This window comes from Elephantulus edwardii, unplaced genomic scaffold, assembly GCF_000299155.1.
Source record: "Elephantulus edwardii isolate Elephantulus edwardi_28Jun2011 unplaced genomic scaffold, EleEdw1.0 scaffold00273, whole genome shotgun sequence".
Lineage (NCBI taxonomy): Eukaryota > Metazoa > Chordata > Mammalia > Macroscelidea > Macroscelididae > Elephantulus > Elephantulus edwardii.
In genome coordinates this window covers 3237353-3258858 of record NW_006400023.1, presented here as the reverse complement: position 1 = coordinate 3258858, position 21506 = coordinate 3237353, and the positions used below count along the sequence as shown (strand labels likewise).

The 21506-nt window shown below is 37.4% G+C and overlaps 1 protein-coding gene across 2 annotated transcripts in view; it reads right to left on the bottom strand.

Moving 5' to 3' along the window:
* Positions 1 to 21506, bottom strand: part of CTSS (cathepsin S) — a 38063-nt gene that overhangs the window by 13226 nt on the left and 3331 nt on the right. The window contains exons 3-7 of one of the 2 annotated variants that reach the window (XM_006900125.1): positions 15027 to 15149; positions 8843 to 8992; positions 5960 to 6187; positions 2376 to 2541; positions 632 to 734 (exon numbers count right to left, since the gene is read on the bottom strand). In XM_006900125.1, coding sequence (XP_006900187.1) covers positions 632 to 734; positions 2376 to 2541; positions 5960 to 6187; positions 8843 to 8992; positions 15027 to 15149 — 770 coding nt within the window. The remainder of the gene's footprint in view (positions 1 to 631; positions 735 to 2375; positions 2542 to 5959; positions 6188 to 8842; positions 8993 to 15026; positions 15150 to 21506) is intronic. The other variant, XM_006900126.1, reaches the window with a different exon arrangement.

Sequence of the window (21506 nt, the reverse complement as noted above, 5' to 3'; positions counted from 1 at the left end):
TTGAGTCTATCCCACCTGAATTTCAGAACCATCTCAGGAACAGGTTTGAGGCCTTGAACACTAATGAGTGAAGACCAAATGAGTTGTGGGAGGATATCAAGGATATCATCCAGGAAGAGTGCAAACAGTCATTGCAAAGACAGAAGAGGAAGAGAAGACCAACATGGATGTCAGAAGAGACTCTGAAAATTGCACTGGAGCGCAGAGAAGCCAAAGCAGAAGGAAGAATTCAAGATACTAAAGAGTTGAATAGAAGATTTCGAAAGGCAGCACGGGATGACAAAGCAAAATATTACAATGAAATGTGCAAGGAGTTGGAGTCAGAAAATCAAAAGGGCCGAACTCGTACAACATTTCTTAAGCTCAAGGAACTAAAGAACAAATTCAAACTTTGAGTTGGTATAATCAAGGATGCTTTAGGAAGAATATTAAATGGTCCAGGAAGATGGAAAGGCATACTAGGAAGTGAAAAAATGCGAGTATTGAGTAATATAGTATGTTACATGATAAGAAGCTACAAATATTTATCAGTTAATATCATGATCATCATTACCATAATAACAAGTATTACTGAGGCCCCCTCAAATTCCTGATTTTAATTAAGTATACACAAAAACATCCCTGTATTTACCTGTTTTTTACAAGCCAGTAGTCTTTTCCATTAAGATTACCATAGCCAACTACCAGAACACCATGATTCACTTTCTGAGAACATGATGAGTCATAGTAGACACCTGAGAATAAAATATGAGTAGATAAAAAGTTAATGGCCTATACCAATAAATTATATCTGAAAATACTATTTATTAGACTGATTTGTTTCTACAACAAGATTAACTGAAGTGTTAGGAGCATACACTCTCATTCTTAAACTAGAGTTATAATGCTTTGCCATCAAGGCTATATTTGGCAGTTTTGTTGCCAAGTTTGTGATCAATTCAGTCATAATTCTCTCCGATACTTTCTTTGATAATCTGCCACCTACTCCTCATTATCATTTTATTAATTACAGGTGGTATGCAAATTTAATTAAAGGAAATGCTACATAATGATCAGAAAAAACTCATAAAAATTGTCAGAGCACAGTATTCCAGGGCTTAGAGTTTAGATGGTGACATCTCAACACCAATTAAGAAATGTGTTATTAAGTTTATATAGTTGTGTGTCATTTTTTTAAGCCTCATCTTAAAAAACCATTCATTGTATTCTTTTACATTGTTGTATTGCACCTGCTGCACACAGACCCTAAAGTGTCATAAGCACAGGTGTACTTTGTAATTCCAGCTCTGCCACTTTCAAACTGTGTAACCCTAAACACGTACTTCTAAAAAAAATGGCTGTCAAGTTTGAACCAGGTCACATCTGACCCTCCACTGGGTTTCAGAGAGGCTATCAGTTGTGTGGGAGGAGAGAGATTGCCCATCTCACTCCCCTGGAGAGGCTGGTGGATTTGAACTGAAGGAGAGCAGTTTAACCTTTGGGTTAAAGCAGAGTAAGTCCCTACAGACTAGCCACCAAGATCCCTCTGGGCATGTTAACCTCCTTAAAACGTATTTTTTATATCTGTAAGTTAAGGTTTCTATAAAGACTAAGTAAGATAATGCTGGGTCAGAATTTAGTATACTGCATAGCATGACATGTTAGTAAACTTTGATTTGATGTTACTTTGCCAATTAGAGGGAGCTCTGGTAAGAGGACAGAAGCACTGATGCCTTTGAGCTGTGGTACTGGAGAATACTGAATAAAAGGACTGTCAAAAGATAAATACATAGGTCTTGGAGAAAGTGCACCGAGAATGCTCTTTGGAGGCAAAGATGATAAAGCTTCATCTCACAGTCTTTGGCCATGTTGCTAGGAGAAGCTATTCGTTGGAGAGGGACATCATGCTTGGAAATGTGGCAGGTCAGCAAAAGAGAGGAAGACCCTCGATTACATAGATTGACAAAGTAACTGCAGCAATGGGCTCAAGTACACCAGAGATGATGATGGTACAGGATAGGGCAGGTTTAGATTTGTTGTTCATCGGATTGCTATGAGTTGTACTTGACTTGAAAGCACCTAACAACAACAACTGATGGAGTAGTCTGTAAGAGAGTTTCAATGGTACCCAAAAGGTAGCTCCTGGGGAAAAAAGATGAACATATTTCTCCTGTGAGATCTATAGCCTCCGAACATCCACTGGAGAGTCATCTACAAGTTGGTTTCAAATTCATGGCATTGATCTGCATTACCAATTAGAACGTACTTTTTAAAAAAAGCTTTATATGAAATGATGAATACTATTTAACCTATGTAAATATTCAGACTTGTATATGGATAAGATCTTTTTTATAGTGCAAGGCAGCATATGACAAGAAGATAATCTGAATTTTTACCACTTTTGTAGAGGAAGAAAGAAGGACGACTTGCATCTATACCAACAGATACAGGTCCTTTGTTGGCCACAGCTTCTTTCATGGCATCCTCACTGCCATAGGGAAGCTCAGTGTACTTTGAACATGTGGCAGCTCGATTTTTTGGATCATACTGGCATTTTCCATCCTGCAAAGAGAAAGATAATAATTAAGAAATATACTTCCATTTCCTTTATAAATTTTCAGTAGCCTAAGTATTCTGGATTTAAATGTGTTTTCTTGCCTCATTTTAGTCTTTAAAAATTCTTTTGCTTACTGATGGGCCATCTCCTCCCACGTGATTGATTGATTAACTGTCTCTGAAAACTCACTGGAGGGTCAGCTATGGGTCAGTTCCTACTCGACACTGCAAAACAACAATGTCATTCTTAAGAATACACATAGCAAAACCTACAACAGCTTCTACATGTACGTTCAAGTCATACTGACTGTATTCTTTGAGTTGTGAACCTGCTCTCCTTTTCTAAGTTGTTCTTCCCCCATTAACATAAAGTTACTGCTCCCTAAGCTTCCTATCTAGTCTTTCAAGGCTTTTTTAGCCTTTTCTTACTGTTTAAATGTACACTTATATATTAAAAACTAGCTATTTTGGCAGCATTATGAAAGATCAATTTGAGAATAAGGGATACCAGTTAGAAAACTTCGACAATAGTACATGCAAGAGATGTCTCTTTATCTTAAGAAAGAAAAATTGAAAGATTCAGACCATAATGGTTCCATGTCTTATCAATAAAAGAAGAACTAAACAATTGTTTTACACTGTGAACATCTTTGTACATGCAAAAGTTGTCAGAAAGATGTCCCTTATGCTCTCAGGGGATTGTAAAGTAAAACTACATAGAGATCACATATCATTATAAACACATTACCCCAGTTACTGTATCAATCCATGTCATCTGGGGTCTTCCTCTCCTGCACTGTCTTTCTACTAGTCCAAAAACTCATCCCTCTTAGCCATGTGCCATAAGTATGTGAGAAGGAGCTTCAAAATCCCAGCTTCCAAGGAGAAACTTGGTTTCACTATCTCCAAGACAGACCTATTTGTTTTCTTAGCGTTCCATGGCATGTTTAAGACTCTTCTCCAGCAACACAACCCAAAGGCATCAATTCTTCTTCTATCACCCTTAGTCATTGCCAGCTTTCTGAAGCATTATTTAAAAAAAAAACACAAATGCATAATGAAGTCATGAGGAAGAAGAGAATATAATCTGGCTCCTTAAGAATTGGCTGACACAGAAGAATTTCATAAAACAACATAGGATCAAGAGGATGATGATGAAGGAAGAAGTTCAAGCTGCTGTGAAGGAATTGGCAAAAAACAAGGCCTCGGGAATTGATGGAATACCAATTGACATATTTCAGCAAACAGATGTTGTCCTGAACGTACTCACTGGATTATGCCAAGAAATCTGGAGGACAACTACATGGCTAACTGACTGGAAGAGATCCATATTTATTCCCATTTCACCTGACAGAGTGTTGAAATTTTCAAACACTATCACTAATATCACATGCAAGCAAGATCATGCTGAAGATTATCCAAAAACACCTGGAACAGTACATCTTGGGAGAAAACTGCCAGAAGAGCAAGCTGGGTTTAGAAGAGGCTGTGGCACTAGGGATATCATAGTCAATGTTAGATGGATCTTGGTTGAAAGCAGAGTGTACCAAAAGAATGTCTATCTGTGTTTCATTGACTATGCAAAGGCATTATTTCACTGTGAGAATCACAATAAACTGTCACTAAATTTGAGAAGAGTGCGAATCCCACAACACTTGATTGTGCTCATGTGAAACATACACTTGGACCAAGAAGCAGTAGTCAGAACAGAGCAGGGAAACATTGCATGGTTCAGGATCAGGAAAGGTGTGCATAAAGGATGCATCCTATCTCTATACCTTTTCAATCTATATGCAGAATAGATCTTTAGATAGGCTAGTCTTTATGAGGAGTAATGTGGTATCAGGATTGGAGGAAGACTCATCAGCAACCTGTGTTATGCAGATGACAATCTTGCCTGCTGAAACTGAGGAGGATATGAGGCATATGTCAAAGACATCTCAACATCAAGAAAACAAAGATTCTCATGACTGGGCCAACTGGCACCTTCATGATAGATAAAGAGGAGATTGAGATTGTTAACAGCTTCAGCTTGCTTGGTTCCACAATCAACACTCTTGACACCAGCAGTCAGGAAATCAAAAGATGGATTGCATTGAGAAAGTCTGCTGTCAGGGACCTCTCTGGATTACTGAAGAGCAACAATGCCAATCTAGAGACTAAGGTGCACCTGTTCCAGGCCACGGTCATTGCAATTACTTGCTATGCCTCAGAGAGCTGACCAGTAACTAAGGATGATCAAAGAAGAATCAATGCCTTTGAGTTGTGGTGCTGGAGAAGAGTGTTGCACATACTGTAGACTGCCAGGAGAATAAATAGGTCAGTCCTTGAGAGGGTGAAATCAAGCTGCTCCCCGGCGGCAAGTATTTTGAAGCTCCATTTCACAGACTTTGTGCACATGGCCAGGAGGAATTAGTCATGTTTGGAAGGTTAGAAGGACAGCATAGAAGAGGAAGACCCAGGATGAGATGGATTGACTCAGTGACTGGAGAAGTGGATTGTGTCTGTCAGAGATGATGAGGGCAGGGTTCAGAGCTGTTGTACATAGGATGATATGAGTCGCAGGCCACTCGATGGCACATAGCAACAACAACAGTAGATAGACTTATTAATGACTTGAAAATATGGGCATGCAAGCATGGGAGACCACAGGATAAAAAAAGTTTACATTTCAGGCACTTACATAGGAAAAATGTTAAAGAAAGCTTACTTAAAATCTGTTGAATTCTATTTGCTTGTATAAATACATCTTGACACTGCAAGTAAGTTTACAACATTAAGAAAGAGAAGCCGAGAATTAGGATTCTCTGAGACATACTACTTCTTAAGCAACTGTAGTAAATTAATAGCATGATGGCATGGGGCAGCACAAAAATATTATTTGTTCTAGCCGGATCCTTCCCATTTCCTTCACTCACTCTCTTCCCCCACCAAACCGTGCAACCCTGTGGTTGCAGACTTGAATAGATTGGGTAATGATGGACAAGGTCCAATGGTGATTGATTTTATAAAACATAATGCATGGGAATGATTGTATAAAACACAATGCGAATGAAGAATAGTATGAAACACAATGTGAGAAAACCAATATAAAAATTAAAAAAAATAAGTAATTGAAAAAATATTTACACCTTCAAACACTAAGTGGAAACTTACTCAAGGGCAGGAAGTTTTCTGATTTTATCTGACTAGAAGTTACTGTATTGGTTACATATTTCTAGACTAATGGATTGGCAAACCTTTTCTGTAACAGTACAAACAGTAAATATTTTAGCCATTGAAAACCAAGAGAAACCTGTAAGTATCTGCAACAACCAGTCAACTCTGCCGTTGTAATAAGAAAGCATAATAATTGAATCTTCATGGCTGTGTTCTAATAAAATTATACTTACACAAATGGGAAAAAAATTTACTTGTTACATACTATGGCTTTGTAGGGATAGGAAGCATCTGAATCAATGCCATTGTTGTCAATGATGTACTGGAACGCCTCTGTCATGAAGCCACCATTGCAGCCTTTATTCCCGTATTTTTCACTTGAACAATCCACCAGGTTCTGTGCACTAAGAGAGAGCAGCTTTCCTGTTTTAAGCTTCAGCTGTGCTTCCAGGGCCCCCACAGCACTGAAAGCCCAGCAAGAACCACAGGAACCCTGGAACAGAGGCAAAGGTATAAGGTTAACCACCAGAAGTCTGTAAGGAAGCCCTTCCACAGAAGGGCAACTCCCAGCATGGCCAGCCCCATAAGTAGTTCCCAGAAAAAGCTTTATCACTACAATTTCCTCCACCCTTAGACAATAGAAATGAAGAAATAGTTGTCTGTTCTCTGTGTAAGGTTGAAATGTGGTAAAGATTTATAAAGAGCTGAGCTCAAAACATAATTGCCATATTAAAATACAGTAAGACTTATGATGGGTAGGGGTAAAGCCACAGGGTTGTACAGTTTGGTGGGTGGAGGCAGGAGGGAAGGAAATGGGAGGGATTTAGGTGAATAGACAGGATAATGATGGGCAGAGTCCAAAGGTGATTAATTTTATAAAATATAATGCATGAGAATGATTGTATGAAACACAATGTATGTGAGCTTTGTAAAAAAATAAATTTTAAAAAAAGAAACAAAATTTACTAAGCATGTACTAAATCACAGCTAGCTACTTCCTTAAGTAAGGGAGATAGAGGTCTGTAGTGAAGTGATATTTGTGGGTTTTTGTTTTCTGTAATAAAGTGGTTGTTTGACATTTTGGTTTGGGTTTGTTTGGTTGATTTTTTTTTTGAGTCAAGTGATTTTTGAGAGGTGCTCAGATGAGTCCCTTAACCTAAAGAACCCTTCCTTCAGCCAAATGAAGGCTGCAACAGGAGAGTTTTTATCTTAGGTTAGCACTTTTGAAACATCTCTAATCTAATTTTTTTATCAAGAGGTATTTTACAGAGAGGTGTAAATAGAAAAACACAAATCTGCTTTTGTTAGCAGAAGTTCCAGGGCCTCATCACAATTGCTTTCCCTCCCACCTTGCTCTCTTCCTAATAAAACATTTAAAATTGCTTTTGAATAAATGAAACATTTTCATTAAAATTCATATAGCTAGAGAAAAGCATATACTATTTACATTTAATACCTCACGTGTATTTGAAATGTGTATTTTATTGAGTATTCTCAGTTTTTTATTTAGAGAAGGTAGGTTAAGAAGCCTAAAACTGGTTGAAAGGAAAAAAGTAGGCAGAAAACATGAAGAGATTAGCAGTACCATTTGTTTCTTGATTAAATTGTACTTTATTGGCACGAGCTGGGGCAGCTGTTAGACCATTGTGAATCTTCCCTCTTACCCTGACCTCTAAATGCCATGTGCTTCTCTTTAGTTATTCCTGACTAGTGTACAGTTCTTGTACTTGTTTTCATTTTCCTTTTGAGAAAACGAAAGGAAAATTAAAATAGAAAAAAAACACAGAGTGATTTTAAAAGCTTTTATTTCTTTTTTGTTTTCTTATGAAACACATTGTTTATTTTCCGTCAACCTTATTTCCACTTTTTAAAAGATAGTTTAAGACCATTCCGTGGTGGTACGATGTATGATAGGGTCTTATGGTTATCACAGGAGTCCACAATTAAGGTTGCATAGTGGAATGTACTTGGGGGGGTGGGGTGGGGATTGTGTACCAGCGAAAGAGTGTTTCTTTTACTTTTGAAAGAGAGGTGCGAACTGGTGAGGCGGGGAGGGATGGGCGGGGAGAGAAGTGCTGCAATGAATGAATGGAAATCCAAAATCTCTGTAAATGCTCATTAAAATTATTAAAAAAAAAATCACACACAAAAAAACCATTTTTAAATGTACCAAATTTAGTGGGCAAAAATATGTAATCTTTCTTTGACTTGTCCTTCTTTGATTACTAGTAAAGTTGACTCTGTTTACAGATTTAAAAAAAAAAGCTTGTATTTCTTACTTTAATAATGTAAGCCAAACCATGAATTGAAGGAGCCCTGATGGCTTAGTGGTTAAGTGGTCATCTGCTAACCAAAAGGTTAGTGGTTCAAACTTCTCAGCTGCTTGGACAGAAAAAGATGTAGCAGTCTGCCTGGGAAGCTCTATGGAGCTCTGTCCTATAGGTCATTGAATCAAGATTGGCAATGGATTTAGGATTTTTGTTTTTGTTTTTGTTTAACCATAAATTAACCCGACTGGAAGGATTTACAGGCCACCATTAGTTCTGGTTTTTCCTCATCTTTCAACACTGAAATCCATAACTGAGATTGATGAGAAACTTCCTGACTGGTGTACACACCCATCACTGGCTTCTCAAGCAACTGGCTTGGTAGGGGATTCAGTGCAGTCAGTGAATAACATGGGCACTCAAAAATGGTCTTGAAAAACTACTAGCTTACTGTACAGCTTTTGTCTAATGTAACTAGAACCACTAGTGTTCTAACAAATAAAATTCAATATTTGGAGATTTAAAACTCAAAGGCATTGCGCTCAAGTCAGAACCAACTCATAGCTAGCTCTTCATTTCCAAGGCGATAAATCTCATAGGAGATTGTCAACTTTCTCCTAAGAAGCCCGTGGTGGGTTCAAACTGCTAGAGATGTGTGGTTTTGCCTTAACAGCACAACTTCCTGTAGACCATGCCACCAGAGCTGCCCATTTGTATTTTGGAGTATATGATTTAGTGAGGATGATATGAATAACAACATAATTACAAAATATCACAAGGGACTGTGAGATTCTCTGCAGAATTGTGTAGCTCCACTAAACATGTTGGGGAAAAAAAAGAGTCCTAATTAGGGTAAAGAGATCTGTAATAGTAATACTCACCTGGTATTTTACTTCAGTAACACACCCCTTCTCTCTCCAATCCACAGAATCAGGCAATTTCTGATTAGGATTTAATTTGTAAGTGACATTTCTCTGCCACTGGCTGGGAATTGTAAGGGAACTCATCAGAGACACCACTTCTTCGCTGGTCTACAAAGAAAATACATACCAGTTTCACTTAATATCTCTGTTCTTATATTCTAATAACTACCTGGGGATATAACAGAAAACTGAGATAAACCAATGGTTGTTATGATCAATGTAGCTGCTACCTACTATTAATGTGTGAGTGTCCTTGATCTCTCTAGACTTGTATTTTGCAGTAGCACTCCAATTAGGCACTGTTGTTGGGCAGGAGAAAAAAAAATATGGTAAACATTAAAAGTTACAAGAAGGAAGATTTTTGGTTCAAAATATGGAAGATTTTTATAAAAGGACTGTCTTTGGAAAATTTTTGTAGAATAGAGCAGATTATGATAATTCAAAGGATATATATATATAAACTATTAAGTGTTCGTCCTGGAGAGGGTGAAGCCAGAATGTTCCCTGGAGTCAAGGATTCTGAAGCTTCGTCTGAAATATTTTGGGCATGTTGCAAGGAGGGACTGGTCCTTGGAGAGGGACATCATGTTTGGCAGAGTGGAGGGGCGGTGAAAGAGAGGAAGACCTTTGATGAGATAGATCGGTTCTGTGACTGGAGAGGTGGGAGTAAGTGCATTTGAGATGGCTAGGTTGGCACAGGATAGAAGAACGTATAGAGCTCTTGTACACAGGGTCGCTATGAGTCGCAAGTGACTCGATGGCACGTAACAACAACAACTAAGTGTTCACATGCCCTCATTCATTATTAAGTGCTCACATTCCCTCATTTAAAAAGCAGATGGGCTGTGGGCTATATTCTTAATTCAGACTTAAGATAAAATAAAAAAAAAATACAGACAACAGTTTTGCAGGCCTCTATTTCCTGCCACTCCACTATTTGTGTTATCAGTCCATTAGAGTGCCAGTGGTGGTTTTGTTGGCTGTGAGCAAGGCCATTGGTATTTCACACAGCAGTTAGGGTCCCCTATAGTGGAAAGGTTTCTTTGAAGTTTCCAGACCAAGACAGAGTATGAAGCAGAACTGGCCATGTGCTTCTGAAATAAGAAGCCACTGAAATATCAGTGGACTGTTATCTCATATAGTGGAGGAAGATTAAGCCTTCAGGTGGGAAGGCACTAAAAGGGCCACTGGGAAGGAACTGCCTCCTCAAAGTCAAGTCTATCTGAACAAAGCAGATGGAGTACAGCTTTCAGCCACAGAAAGGACATTTCTTTTTTATTGATGTGATATGACTCAAAATACACAGAAACAGCAACAAACATCCAGTAATAATTGGAATGTAGAATATGTGAGATACGAATCTAAGCAAATTGGGAATTGTCAAAATTAAATGGAACATAGGAGATTGCTATCTGCATTAGTGAGCTGAGAGGGACCAGTATTATTAATTTTGCACCAGCCAGTTATATGGTCTGTTTTCCAGGATGACATACTGAAAAGGAATAAAGTCACATTTATTATCAAATAGAACATTTCAAGATCTGTACTGAAATACAGTGTTGTCAGTGATAGGATAATATCCATACACCTACAAGGGAAATTTGTTAATACTCTGATTAATCAAATTTATGCACCAACCACTAAAGCCAAACATGAAGAAATTGAAAGTGTCTATCAACATCTGCAGTCAGAAATTACTCAAACATTCAATCAAGATACATTAATAATAGATGGTGATTGGAATGTAAAAGTTAGAAACAAGAAAGATTGGTAGTTGGAAAATATACTTTGGTGATAGAAATAGGGCGGGAGATGACATGACAGACTTCTGCATGATCAACAACTTAGTCGTGCAAATACCTTTAAAACAACAGTAACATAGAAAGTGAATGTGCATAAATGTAATGCTGGATGGAATACACAGGAATAAAATCGATTACATGTGTGGAAGGAGATAGTTGTTATTGTTATGTGCCATCAAGTGGAGACCCTCAGGTTTTCAGAGACTGTAAATCACATGGAAGGAGATTGCACTTCTTTGTCCTGTGGAGCACCCAGTGAATTCAAAGCACCTTGGAGTTGGCAGAACAACTCCTTATTCACTAGGCCACCAGAGCCCTCTAGAAATAGTAGAGAAACTCAGTATCACCTGTCAGAACAAGGCCAGGGGCCACCTGGGTATGGATCACCAGTTGTTCATGTCCAAGTTCAAATTAAAGCTGATGAAAAGTGAAAACAAGTACACAAGAACCAAAATATAACCTCGATTCAATCCTACCTGGATTTAAAAACCAACTCACAAATACACTTGATGCACTGAACACCAATAACTGAAGACCAGACAAGTTGTGGCTGACAGCAATAATATATTGCATAGAGAAAGCAAAAGATCATGAAAAAGAAACAAAAGAAAAAAAAATACTAAAACAGATGCCAGAAAAGATTGTGAAACTTACTTTAGAATGTAGAGAAACGAAAGCAAACCCTTTTACTTCAAGAAAGTAGAACAGAAGATTTCAAAGGGCAGCTAGAAAAGATAGAGCAAAGTATTGTAATGAAATATGCTAAGTCCTAGGATTAGAAAATCAAAAGGGAAGATTTTGCAGCATTTTTTAAGCTGAAGGAAGAACAAATGCAAACCTCAAGTTGCGATCGTGGAGGATTCCATGGACAAAATAGTTAATGACATAAGATGGGAGGTATACAGAATCACTGTGCTAAAAAGAATTGATCACTACCATTTCAAAGAGTAGCACATAACCAGGAGCCAACGGTACTAACGGGAAAAGTCCAAACTGCACTCATTGGTGAGAAACAAGGCTCCACAAAGGGATAGAATACTAACTGAAGCATTTCAACAAATGGATACAAATGGCTTTCTCATCTGTAATAAGAAAATTGGAAGGCATCTCGCTGTCCAACTAACTTGGAGAGCTCCATTTCGAAGTCTATTTCAAAGAAAGTTGACCCAAAAGAATGCAGAAATCATGGGATAATATCATTAATATCACACACGTAAAATCTTGCTGATGATGGTTGAGAACTACTAGAGGAGAACCTTGACAACAATTTAAGCCAGATTCATAAGAGGATACAGAATGAGGGGTATCAGATGGATCTTGGCCAAAAGCAGAGAATACCAGAAAGATGTTTGCCTTTGTTTTATTGACTATGTAAAGGTATTCCACTGGTGGATCATAGCATATTCTGGGTAACACTGAGATGAATGAGAGTTCTGGACACTTAATTGAGCTCGTGTGGAACCTGTACATGAACATCTCTCTCTAGAGCAGTCATTCATACCTGGTTTAAAATCAGGAAAGGTGTGCATCAGTGTTGTATCTTTTTATCATATTGAAACAATCTGTATGTTTATAAAATAATCTGAAAAACTAGACTAGTGAAGAATTATGGGGTATCAGAATTGGAAGAAGACTCATTACAAACTGTATTATGTAGATGACATAACTTGCTGACTGAAAGTGATGAAGAGTTAAAGCACTTACTGAAGATGATCAAAGATCATATATATATATATATATATATATATATATATATATATATATATAGCCTTCAATACAGATTATATATCACAAAGAAAGCAAAAATCTTCACAACAAGCAATAAGAAAAATCAGGATAAATACAGAGATAAGACTAAAGTTTTCAACTATTTAATTTCATTTGGATCCACAATTTCCATGGAAGAAGCATCCAATAAAACAATATATTTGCAAAAAAATGAATTGAAAGAAAAAAACAAAAACCACTCCACAATATATTTTTAAGGGGCAAATATGCTGCAAAGGGCCTCTTTAAAATGTTAGTGAGAAATAATGTCACTTTGAGGACTAAGGTGTACCTTACTTAAGGCACTGTATTTTCAGTCGCCTTGTAAACTTGTGAAAGATGAACACTGAAAAAGTGCAACTGACATAAAAGCAATGAAAAATAACATTTCTTTAATAATAAATATTTTGAAAAGGAGAAGAGCTTTTTTTAACCTTTAAGAACAATTTTGAAGAAAACCTTATTAAGTCCATTTCACTGTTATGGTTTGTCTCTCTAATGTACAATCTACAGCTAAATGCCACTCTTTTCAGTTAACATAAAACCTTCTGATCTTGTAGCAAAGATGACATTTTCAATGAATAGGAAGGAAAACTTTAACTGTTTTAAACTCTGCTGTTAAGGACGCTTCCAAGCACTTCGGAGCAATGATGTCAGTTTAAAGTCTAAGGCTGGTCGTAATCATAGTACTTTCAGCTGCTTCCTGGTGAAAATTGGATAATTATGTAAGTATGGCAGAAGAACAATCAGTGCCTTTGAACTGCAGTGCTGGAGAAGAATACTGACTATTCTACGGACTGCCAAGAGAGCAAAGAAGTCTGTTTTGGAGGAAGTGCAACCAGTGTGCTCGTTAGAGGCAAAGACAGTGAAACTTCATCTCATGTACTTTGGGCATATTGTTAGGGACCAGTCCTTGGAAAAAGACATCATGCTTGGTAAGGTGAAGGGTCATCAAAAGAGAGGAAAACTCTCAGCAAGACAAATTGACACAAAAATTTTTAAAAAATCCAAACAAATCACAACACACAAAAACCAAGATGAACTGACACAGTGTAGCAACAGGCTCAAGTATATTGGAAATGGTGAGGCTGGCACACGACAGAGCCAAGTACGGATCTGCTGTGCACAGGGTCCTTATCGGTCATGGTCAACTCAACTCAAGATAGCTAACAATAACAACAACTCGCTTTCACATAAGCCAGTGCCACATCATCTCCAACTCCTTTATAAATAAATATGAAAATCTTTCTCATTTGAGAAGTTAACTCTGGGGGAAAACCCTATTTCCTCATGAATAAACATGCTATCTTTTCCTTACCCTCAGAAGTTAAAAAAAAAAATAAAAATCACTTCCTCCTTTGAATAAGAAGATAGGCTCGAGTTGCTCTCTGCCCCCCATGTCCTCCCACTGGACAGCAGCTGTACCTTTCTTTCCCTAAAAATTTCCTCCTTATATATTGTTTGTCTCTTTACTTCATTATTCTTATTTAGTAAAGGGAAGAACTGAGATTGGAAGCAGAGTCTGGCTTCAGAAAGAAGACTAAAGAAGCATCAACACTCAGTGCCACCAAGCCAGTTCTGACTCAGTGACCCTCCACCTGGTTTTCGAGACTGTCAGTCACAAGGACTTGTGATTTAAGAGAAGGGACTGGCCACCAAAGCTCCCCAAAGAAGCATTAATGCCTTTGAATTGTGGTATTGGCAAAGAATATACAATGATGTCAGTCTGGAGACTAAGGTATGCCTAATCCAGGCCACAGTCTTCACAATTACATCAGAGAACTGGACAATGACTAAGGATGACAGAAGAAGAATTGATGCCTTTGAACTGTGGTGTGGAGAAGAGTATTGAATATATCATGGATCTCCAGAAGAATAGGTCTGATCCTAGAGATGGTGAAACCAAGTTTTTACTTGGAGACTAGAATTCTGAAGCTCCATCTCACATACTTTGGGCATGTGGCCAGGAGGGATCAATCCTTGGAGAAGGGTATCATGCTTGGAAGGGTGGAGGAACAGCATAGGAGAGGAAGACCCCGATAAGAAGGATTGATACAGTAACTAGGACAATGGGGGTAGGTGTGTTGGAGTCAATGAGACTGGCTTAGGACAGGGCAGGCTTCAGAGCTGTTGTACATATGAGTCGCAGGCAACTCAATGGCACATAATAGCAACAACGACATAGGAGAAAACAAATGTGTAATGAAAGAAGTGCAGTATTTCTTACTCTAAAGGAGTCCTGATGATACAGTGGTGACTTACTATTAAAACAGAAAAAAAAAGGAGTGTGCATAAGTAGTCTTTGGGCAGTGCTTTCTAGGAGTCATAAAAAAGAAAACCCAGAGTATTCTGTGAATTGAAAATATTCCTCTAGAGGAGGAATTTTTTAAGGAGAGTGGACAAAATAAGACTGAAAAGGGCATCTCTGCAAATTCATATGCCCTGAAGTCTCCTGTTTTCTAACTTTGAATGCATGTAACTTTATTGTTGTTTATAACATGAAAATGATTTGGAGTAAGACAGAGATCATAATTAACCAGGCATGAGAGTAGGGTTATTAATAATTTACCTACCATGTCTCCCAGGTGGTTCATGCCTACATCATATGAATGCATTCCCATGGAATGCTCTAGATTGTGAAGCATGACAAACTTTAGATTCTTCTCCCAGATGAAACGTCGTGCTATTTCTTCATTCTGAAATAGAAAAAGAGCATAATTATAAATACAAATAAGTGTTCAGTAGTGAAAATGGCGTATTATTAAACAGTCTACTAAATGTAAATCTGACAGCATGCAAATGAATGAACTTATACTCATTATAACTATTAAAGGGAAATCTGGTGGCCTAGGGGTAAGAAGCTGCTCCGCAACCCAACAGGCACACAGTTCGAATCCACCAGCTGCTCCACTAGAGAAACATAGACAATCACCCATGCAATTAACTGCCTCTGAAAATCCACGGGTGAGATTTATCAGTGAGAATAAGACGGGTTAGTTCCTCTGGTGGCATAGTCTATACATAGTTGAATGCTAACCTAAAGTCTTTGCTTCATTGGAGGTTGGAATCCACCAGCTGCTCTGTGGGGGAAAACTAGGCAGTCTCCTCCTGTGCAATTTACAGCCTCAGAAACTCAAGGGAGGGTCAGTATAAACTGGTTCCAACTTGAGGGCAATGAGAATCACTGGGTGATTAATATTATTTTATTATTTATATAATCTACTTCTTAACATGCTAAAATGTTGGGTTTGGGGGTTTCTTTACAGATACTGCTCTTTGCTGAGGTATAATTTGTGTAAAATATTTTTCTGATTTTTTTTATTAATTTGAATGAAAATTTACAGAGACTTTGGATTTTCATTCATTCATTGTTGCACTTTTCTCCACCATGCATCCTTGGTTCTGGACTCCTGTCATAACAATAATACTTAATCACATATCACTTTTAAATAGTTTTCTCCCTCATTTGTTTCAATGCAGTATACATTATTGAACCCATCTTTCTCAGTCTCCCCCAAACCCTAAGGCCAGTCCTGTTTTACAACATTGGCACTATGCATTATTTGTCCTTTTGTGGCTGAAATATTTCACTCAGCATAATGTCCTTCAGGGTCACCCATTTTGAATAATATTGCATGAGTTCCTTGTTTTTCAATGCAGCATAGTATTCCATTGTGTGAATATACCACAGCTTATCTTTTTTTATTTAATTCCTACTCTAGACATGAGCAGAGTAGAATTACTTCATAGACTATTCAAGACTATAATCCTTTGAAAACAACAACAACAAAAAAAAAAATAGCTTACCTGAAATGTAAAAGTCAAGCTACATAGATAAATCTCTATTGTGTTTGGAATCTATTGTTGTATACGAGCAGTCTACTGTCAGTCTAATTGTTATTCTGTTTTTAACTGATAGCTTTTGTGTTTTTCTTTTGACGTTTTATAATTTCATTTTAAGTGTTGGGGTGTAAATGTCTTTATTTACCTCTTACTCAAGCACCTTTTTTTAAAAAAAATGGCTTTATTACTTTTAATATTACTTTCTTTTTTTCACCCTCCTCTCCTTCCATGCCCCCTCCCCCAGTTCACTTTATTTAAAAAATATTCATACATTGTAAAGTACCTCTTTATTCTGGGTGTTGTCATATGTGTAATGCCAAATAATATATTCCTTTTAAACAGTTCTTTCCTTCATCTGTTCCAGGGAAATGTTCATTACCTATCCTCTCTTACACTCTTCTCCTACCAACCCTCCATGTCAGACTTGCTTTATAACAATGATGCTATGCAGTATTTGTCCTTTTGTGAATATTTCACTCAACATAATGTTCTGCAGACTCACCCAGGTTGTATAATGTCTTATGAGTTCCTTATTTTTCAGTGCTGTGCAGTATCCATTGTATGAATATACTATAATTTTTCTATTCATTTGTTTGTTGTTGGGCACTTGGGTTGCTTCCATTTCTTTGCTATTCTAAATAATGCAGCAATAAACATGGATGTGCATATATCTGTTTGGATGATGGTTCTGGTTTCTTTAGGGAATATTCCCTAAATATAGTAGTGGCATTGGTGGGTTAAATGGTATTTCTATTTCCAATTTTTTGAGAAAGTGCTAAACTGCCTTCCATAGTGGTTGTACCATTTTACACTCCCACCAGCAGTGAATAATGATTCTAATCTCTCCACAATCTCATCTGAATTTATTGTTTGCTGCTCTGTTGAACTTTCCTATCATTGCTGGGACGAGATTATATCTCATATTTGTTTTCATTTGTATCTCTCTGATAGCTACGGATTTTAAACATTTCTTCATGTGTTTGTTTGCCATCTGAATTTCTTCTTCGGTGAATTGTTTATTCAAATCCAATGGCCATTTTGTGATTGAGTTATTTACCTTCTTTTGTTGAGGTGCTGGAGTATTCTATAAATTTTAGACATTAGTCCCGTAACAGATATGTCATTATCAAATAAATTTTTCTGTCTGTGGGTTTCCTTTTTAACCTGTTGGAGAAGTTTTTTGATGTGCATAGGGATTTGATTCTTAGAAAATTTCATTCATCTATTTTGTTCTCTCCTGGCTGTAGGTTCAGCACCTTTTTTAAAGAAATATTTTTAGCAAATAATTTTCAGTAGAGTGCTGTTTTTTCGTTTGTTTTTAAAGAAAAATTCTGGCAAATCATGCAGTGCTCCTAGCACTGGACACAGTACTGGGCCCCAAGTCCACACAATCCCTTGCCATTGGTCCTGTGATAGCAGAACCTCTCATCTCAACTTTATATTTATTATGATTCTGCATTATCTTCACAGTAAGGCTGCAAAGACTTTTCTCCACTATGACTTTCTTTGTCAAATTACCACTGCTGGTTATTACCTCTCTCTGAACCCTGGTTTTATTTACTTGTCTGTGTCCATCACTACATCACTCACATCAGCAGTGGGAAGAATGTTTAGACATCCTTATATCCTGGTCACGGGGATCATAGACAGACGTTTGGCTCTTGTATCATCAGAACAGAGGGAAATCTGAAATTTTTTCACTGGAGGATTCACTAAATCCAGCTTCAACAGTTTGAACTTCTTGGTGATTATTTTCTTTGGAGAGAACAATTTTGAATGGAAACCATCTCTTTAGAAATACTTTCTTGTGTTCTTGGTCATAATAACCCCCACGTACAGGAGAGTGAAACACTGCCCAGGCCCCGCTGTGCTTCTAGTCCACTGTACTGAGGCCATTCCTGCACTTCTCCTGGGACTGGCCTCCCAATAACAGGTTAACAGCGTGTGTGAGGAAGTGTCTCCATCCTCACTGCCAAGGAGCATTCTGTTTGCATTTCTTCTAACACATATTCATTTGTCCTTTTAGCAGCCCATGATATAGTCAATATTCTTGCCAACACCATGATTCAGTTCTCCTTTGGTCTTTCTTCTACATAGTCCAGTTTCACTTACATATGAAACTATGGAAAATACTTTGGCTTTGGTCAGGCTTAGTCCTCAGTGACATCAATGATGTTTAAAGACATTTAAAGAAATCCTTGGTAGGAACTTTGCTTAATGGAACACGTCATTTGATCTCTATGTAGCACATGTAACAACTTCTATATATTTTTCTTCAGTTGCATTGATTACATTCCATACCAATGTTATCAGTATTTCTGTTTTTATGTTTCCATTGGTCTGTTTTCCCTGCCTCTGCTTATCTTTTCATCTATGATTTAGGGTAAATTTTTACTGTCTCATGTAGGTAATTGTTTTTAAAAGGTATAACAATGGACAATATAGTATACCTTTGAAAGGTGATGGTATTAGTTTATGAGCCAATATGTTATTTAATTGACAGATGACTTTCAGGCATAGTTTCATGTTTAAATTTAAAGATATTATGGGCAGTATTTTCCAAATTTTGTGGACTCCCAAAAGAACAGTGTCCCTAAAGAGCTTGGGTGGCCTAGTGGCAAGAAGTTGCACTGCAACCCTGAAGGCAGTTTGAGGCGAAGGATGGGCAATCTTCTCCTGTGCAATTAACAGTCTCTGGAAACCCACGGAAGGGTGAGCTATGGGTTGTATCCGACTCTGTGGTAAATAACAACAACAACAACAACTGTGTCCCTGGTCAGTACTGGTTTTGGCCGGGCACCATCAAGTTCTTCTGGCTCAGTCTGTGTGACTACTGGGTCTGTAGCCTGATTTCTTCTTAGAGTCTTCAATTTTCTTTTTCATTTGTTCCAGATAAGTAGAGAGCAACATGTGAACCTTAGATGGCCACTTACAAGTTTTTAAGACTTAATACTGTAGCTTTTCTTACCCTACTTACCTTGTCCTGTTTGATTTAGGGTAAATTTTGACTTGCCACTCACCAAACTAGAGTGTAGAACATAAACTTTACGACCTACGTGATGCTATTCCACAAACACTGTAGTCCTAAGCCTTCAAACCTACTAGTAAACCAATCCCACAAGGTATTCAGTTAAGTCTAAGAAATATCTGTAATTGCATCCTCTGTGTGGTTTATTTTATATAAATATATAAAAGAACATTTGTGCAGCACATACAAAGACACATACTTGTGCCTTCAGATACACTGTACTTTGATGTGGCACATAAAATCAAAAGAGGCATCTGACTTAAGGGAAAATGGCTGAACTAATGCTAAGTTTACACATAACCCTCCACACAGATTTAAATCCTGTTACTTAGGAACCAGGTCTATCATTAAATGTTTTACTTTGTAGTCAGTTTAAGAAAGTGTCTACGGTACATCATGGAGTCTGTAACAAATACTTCACAAAATTCTTAAGTTTCAGATTTCTGGTTGAGGTTATTTTTAACTTCCTATTCCCCAAAATATCCATCATGATGTCTTGTTGTTGTTGTTGTTTTTGTGCCCTTCAAGTCAGATCCGACTGGCACAGAAGGAGATCGTCCCTCCTCCAGCAGAGCATCTGGAGGATTTAAACTCATGATATAATTTTTTGTGATCAGTTGTGAGACCTCTCCATGTTCTTATAATTATGTCTTTTAACTAGTCAATGTATTCCATCTGTACTGATATAACCATTGATGATAAAAAATTGTCTTTATCTTATCTTTGAGTAACCTCAATCACTGCAAAACTATCAGAATATTCTATTTTGTAGTTCTTTGTGCAGCCCTGTAACTATAGGTGATTCATGCCTTCTCCCTTGAATTTATGGTTTCATTTTTTTGAGGTCTCCATGATTCCTCATTGGATCATATTTTGGCTTTAAGATATCTCCTTCATTCTCTCTGACAGCTTTTTCTCTGTAGCAGCATACAGATAAATACACACACATGTTTTACTTCCTGTACACATATATGCACACCTTATCTTCCTGTGCAATGTCACATGCATTTTTATGTTGTTATTGTTACAAAATTGTATATATTTAACATTTATCAAGGCAAATCCCTTAGTACTATTTTCTAGTTTAGCTCATTATATAGTCACTTACCTCAGCCTGTTCCTTTTAGTACATTCTTATTTCCATTTCTGTATTTTTTTTATTTCTAAGATTTCTAATTGAGTTTCTAACTTATTTCACAATTTCTTATTCATCTGTAGGAACATTTCATTTTAAAGTTCTTTTTTGTTCTTCTGGCTTAATTTTATCTAGAGTGAATTCATAGTGCATTGTTGCCTGCACCCAGAGGCTTCATTTGTGCAGATTATAATATACAAAAGAATACAATATCCATCGTGACTCCTTTGTCCCAATTGCTCACCTCTTTTTCACCCTAAAGAACCCTGGAGATTTAGTGGTTAATGCTTGGTTGCTAATTGAAAGATTGGTGGTTTAAGTCTGCCAATTGATACATAGGAGAAAGATGTGGCAGTCTACTTTTATAAAGAATGGAGATCCAGAAACCCTGTGGAATGGTTAAACTCTGCCCTACTTATAAGGTCACTGTGAACAGGAATCAACTTGACAGCAGTCAGTTGGTTTTTGTTTTGTTCACCTGTCCCCTAAAGCAATAGTTACCATTAATTTGTAGCTCTGGTTACAAGTTTAAAAAAAGAAAAAATAAGGATTGTTTCCATTAATTTGCAGTTAGCAGCAGGTCAGTTCATTGAGTAGGAGAGCGACACCTCAGATCTGGTTTCAAGTAATGAGTCAGGATACAGCTCCTTCTCCCTTGGAACAGAGTTTTACTCTTAGCCCATTTCTGGAAACTTCCAAACTACTACCAAAAAGCCCCAAACCCACTACTGTTAAGTCGATTCCAGCTCATAAAAACTGTCCCCTGAGGACTTCCTGAACAGGAGTCTCAGGTGGATTTGACCAGCCAGGCTTTTTCCCTAACCTCTATATCAACATGACTCCTTTTCAAACCACTGGGAGGGGGTTTAATAAAGAAAAGTAAATTTAAAAAAAGAATAGGACAAGCAAAAGTAAATAAGGTTGAAGATAAATGATAAAGATATCTGGAATACTAATTAAAAGTCATGTTCATTCCTCCTAAGGAAGTGGCATTATTAAAAGGGAGGGGAGGAAATTGTGCAACAATGAAAGATTATATATATATAT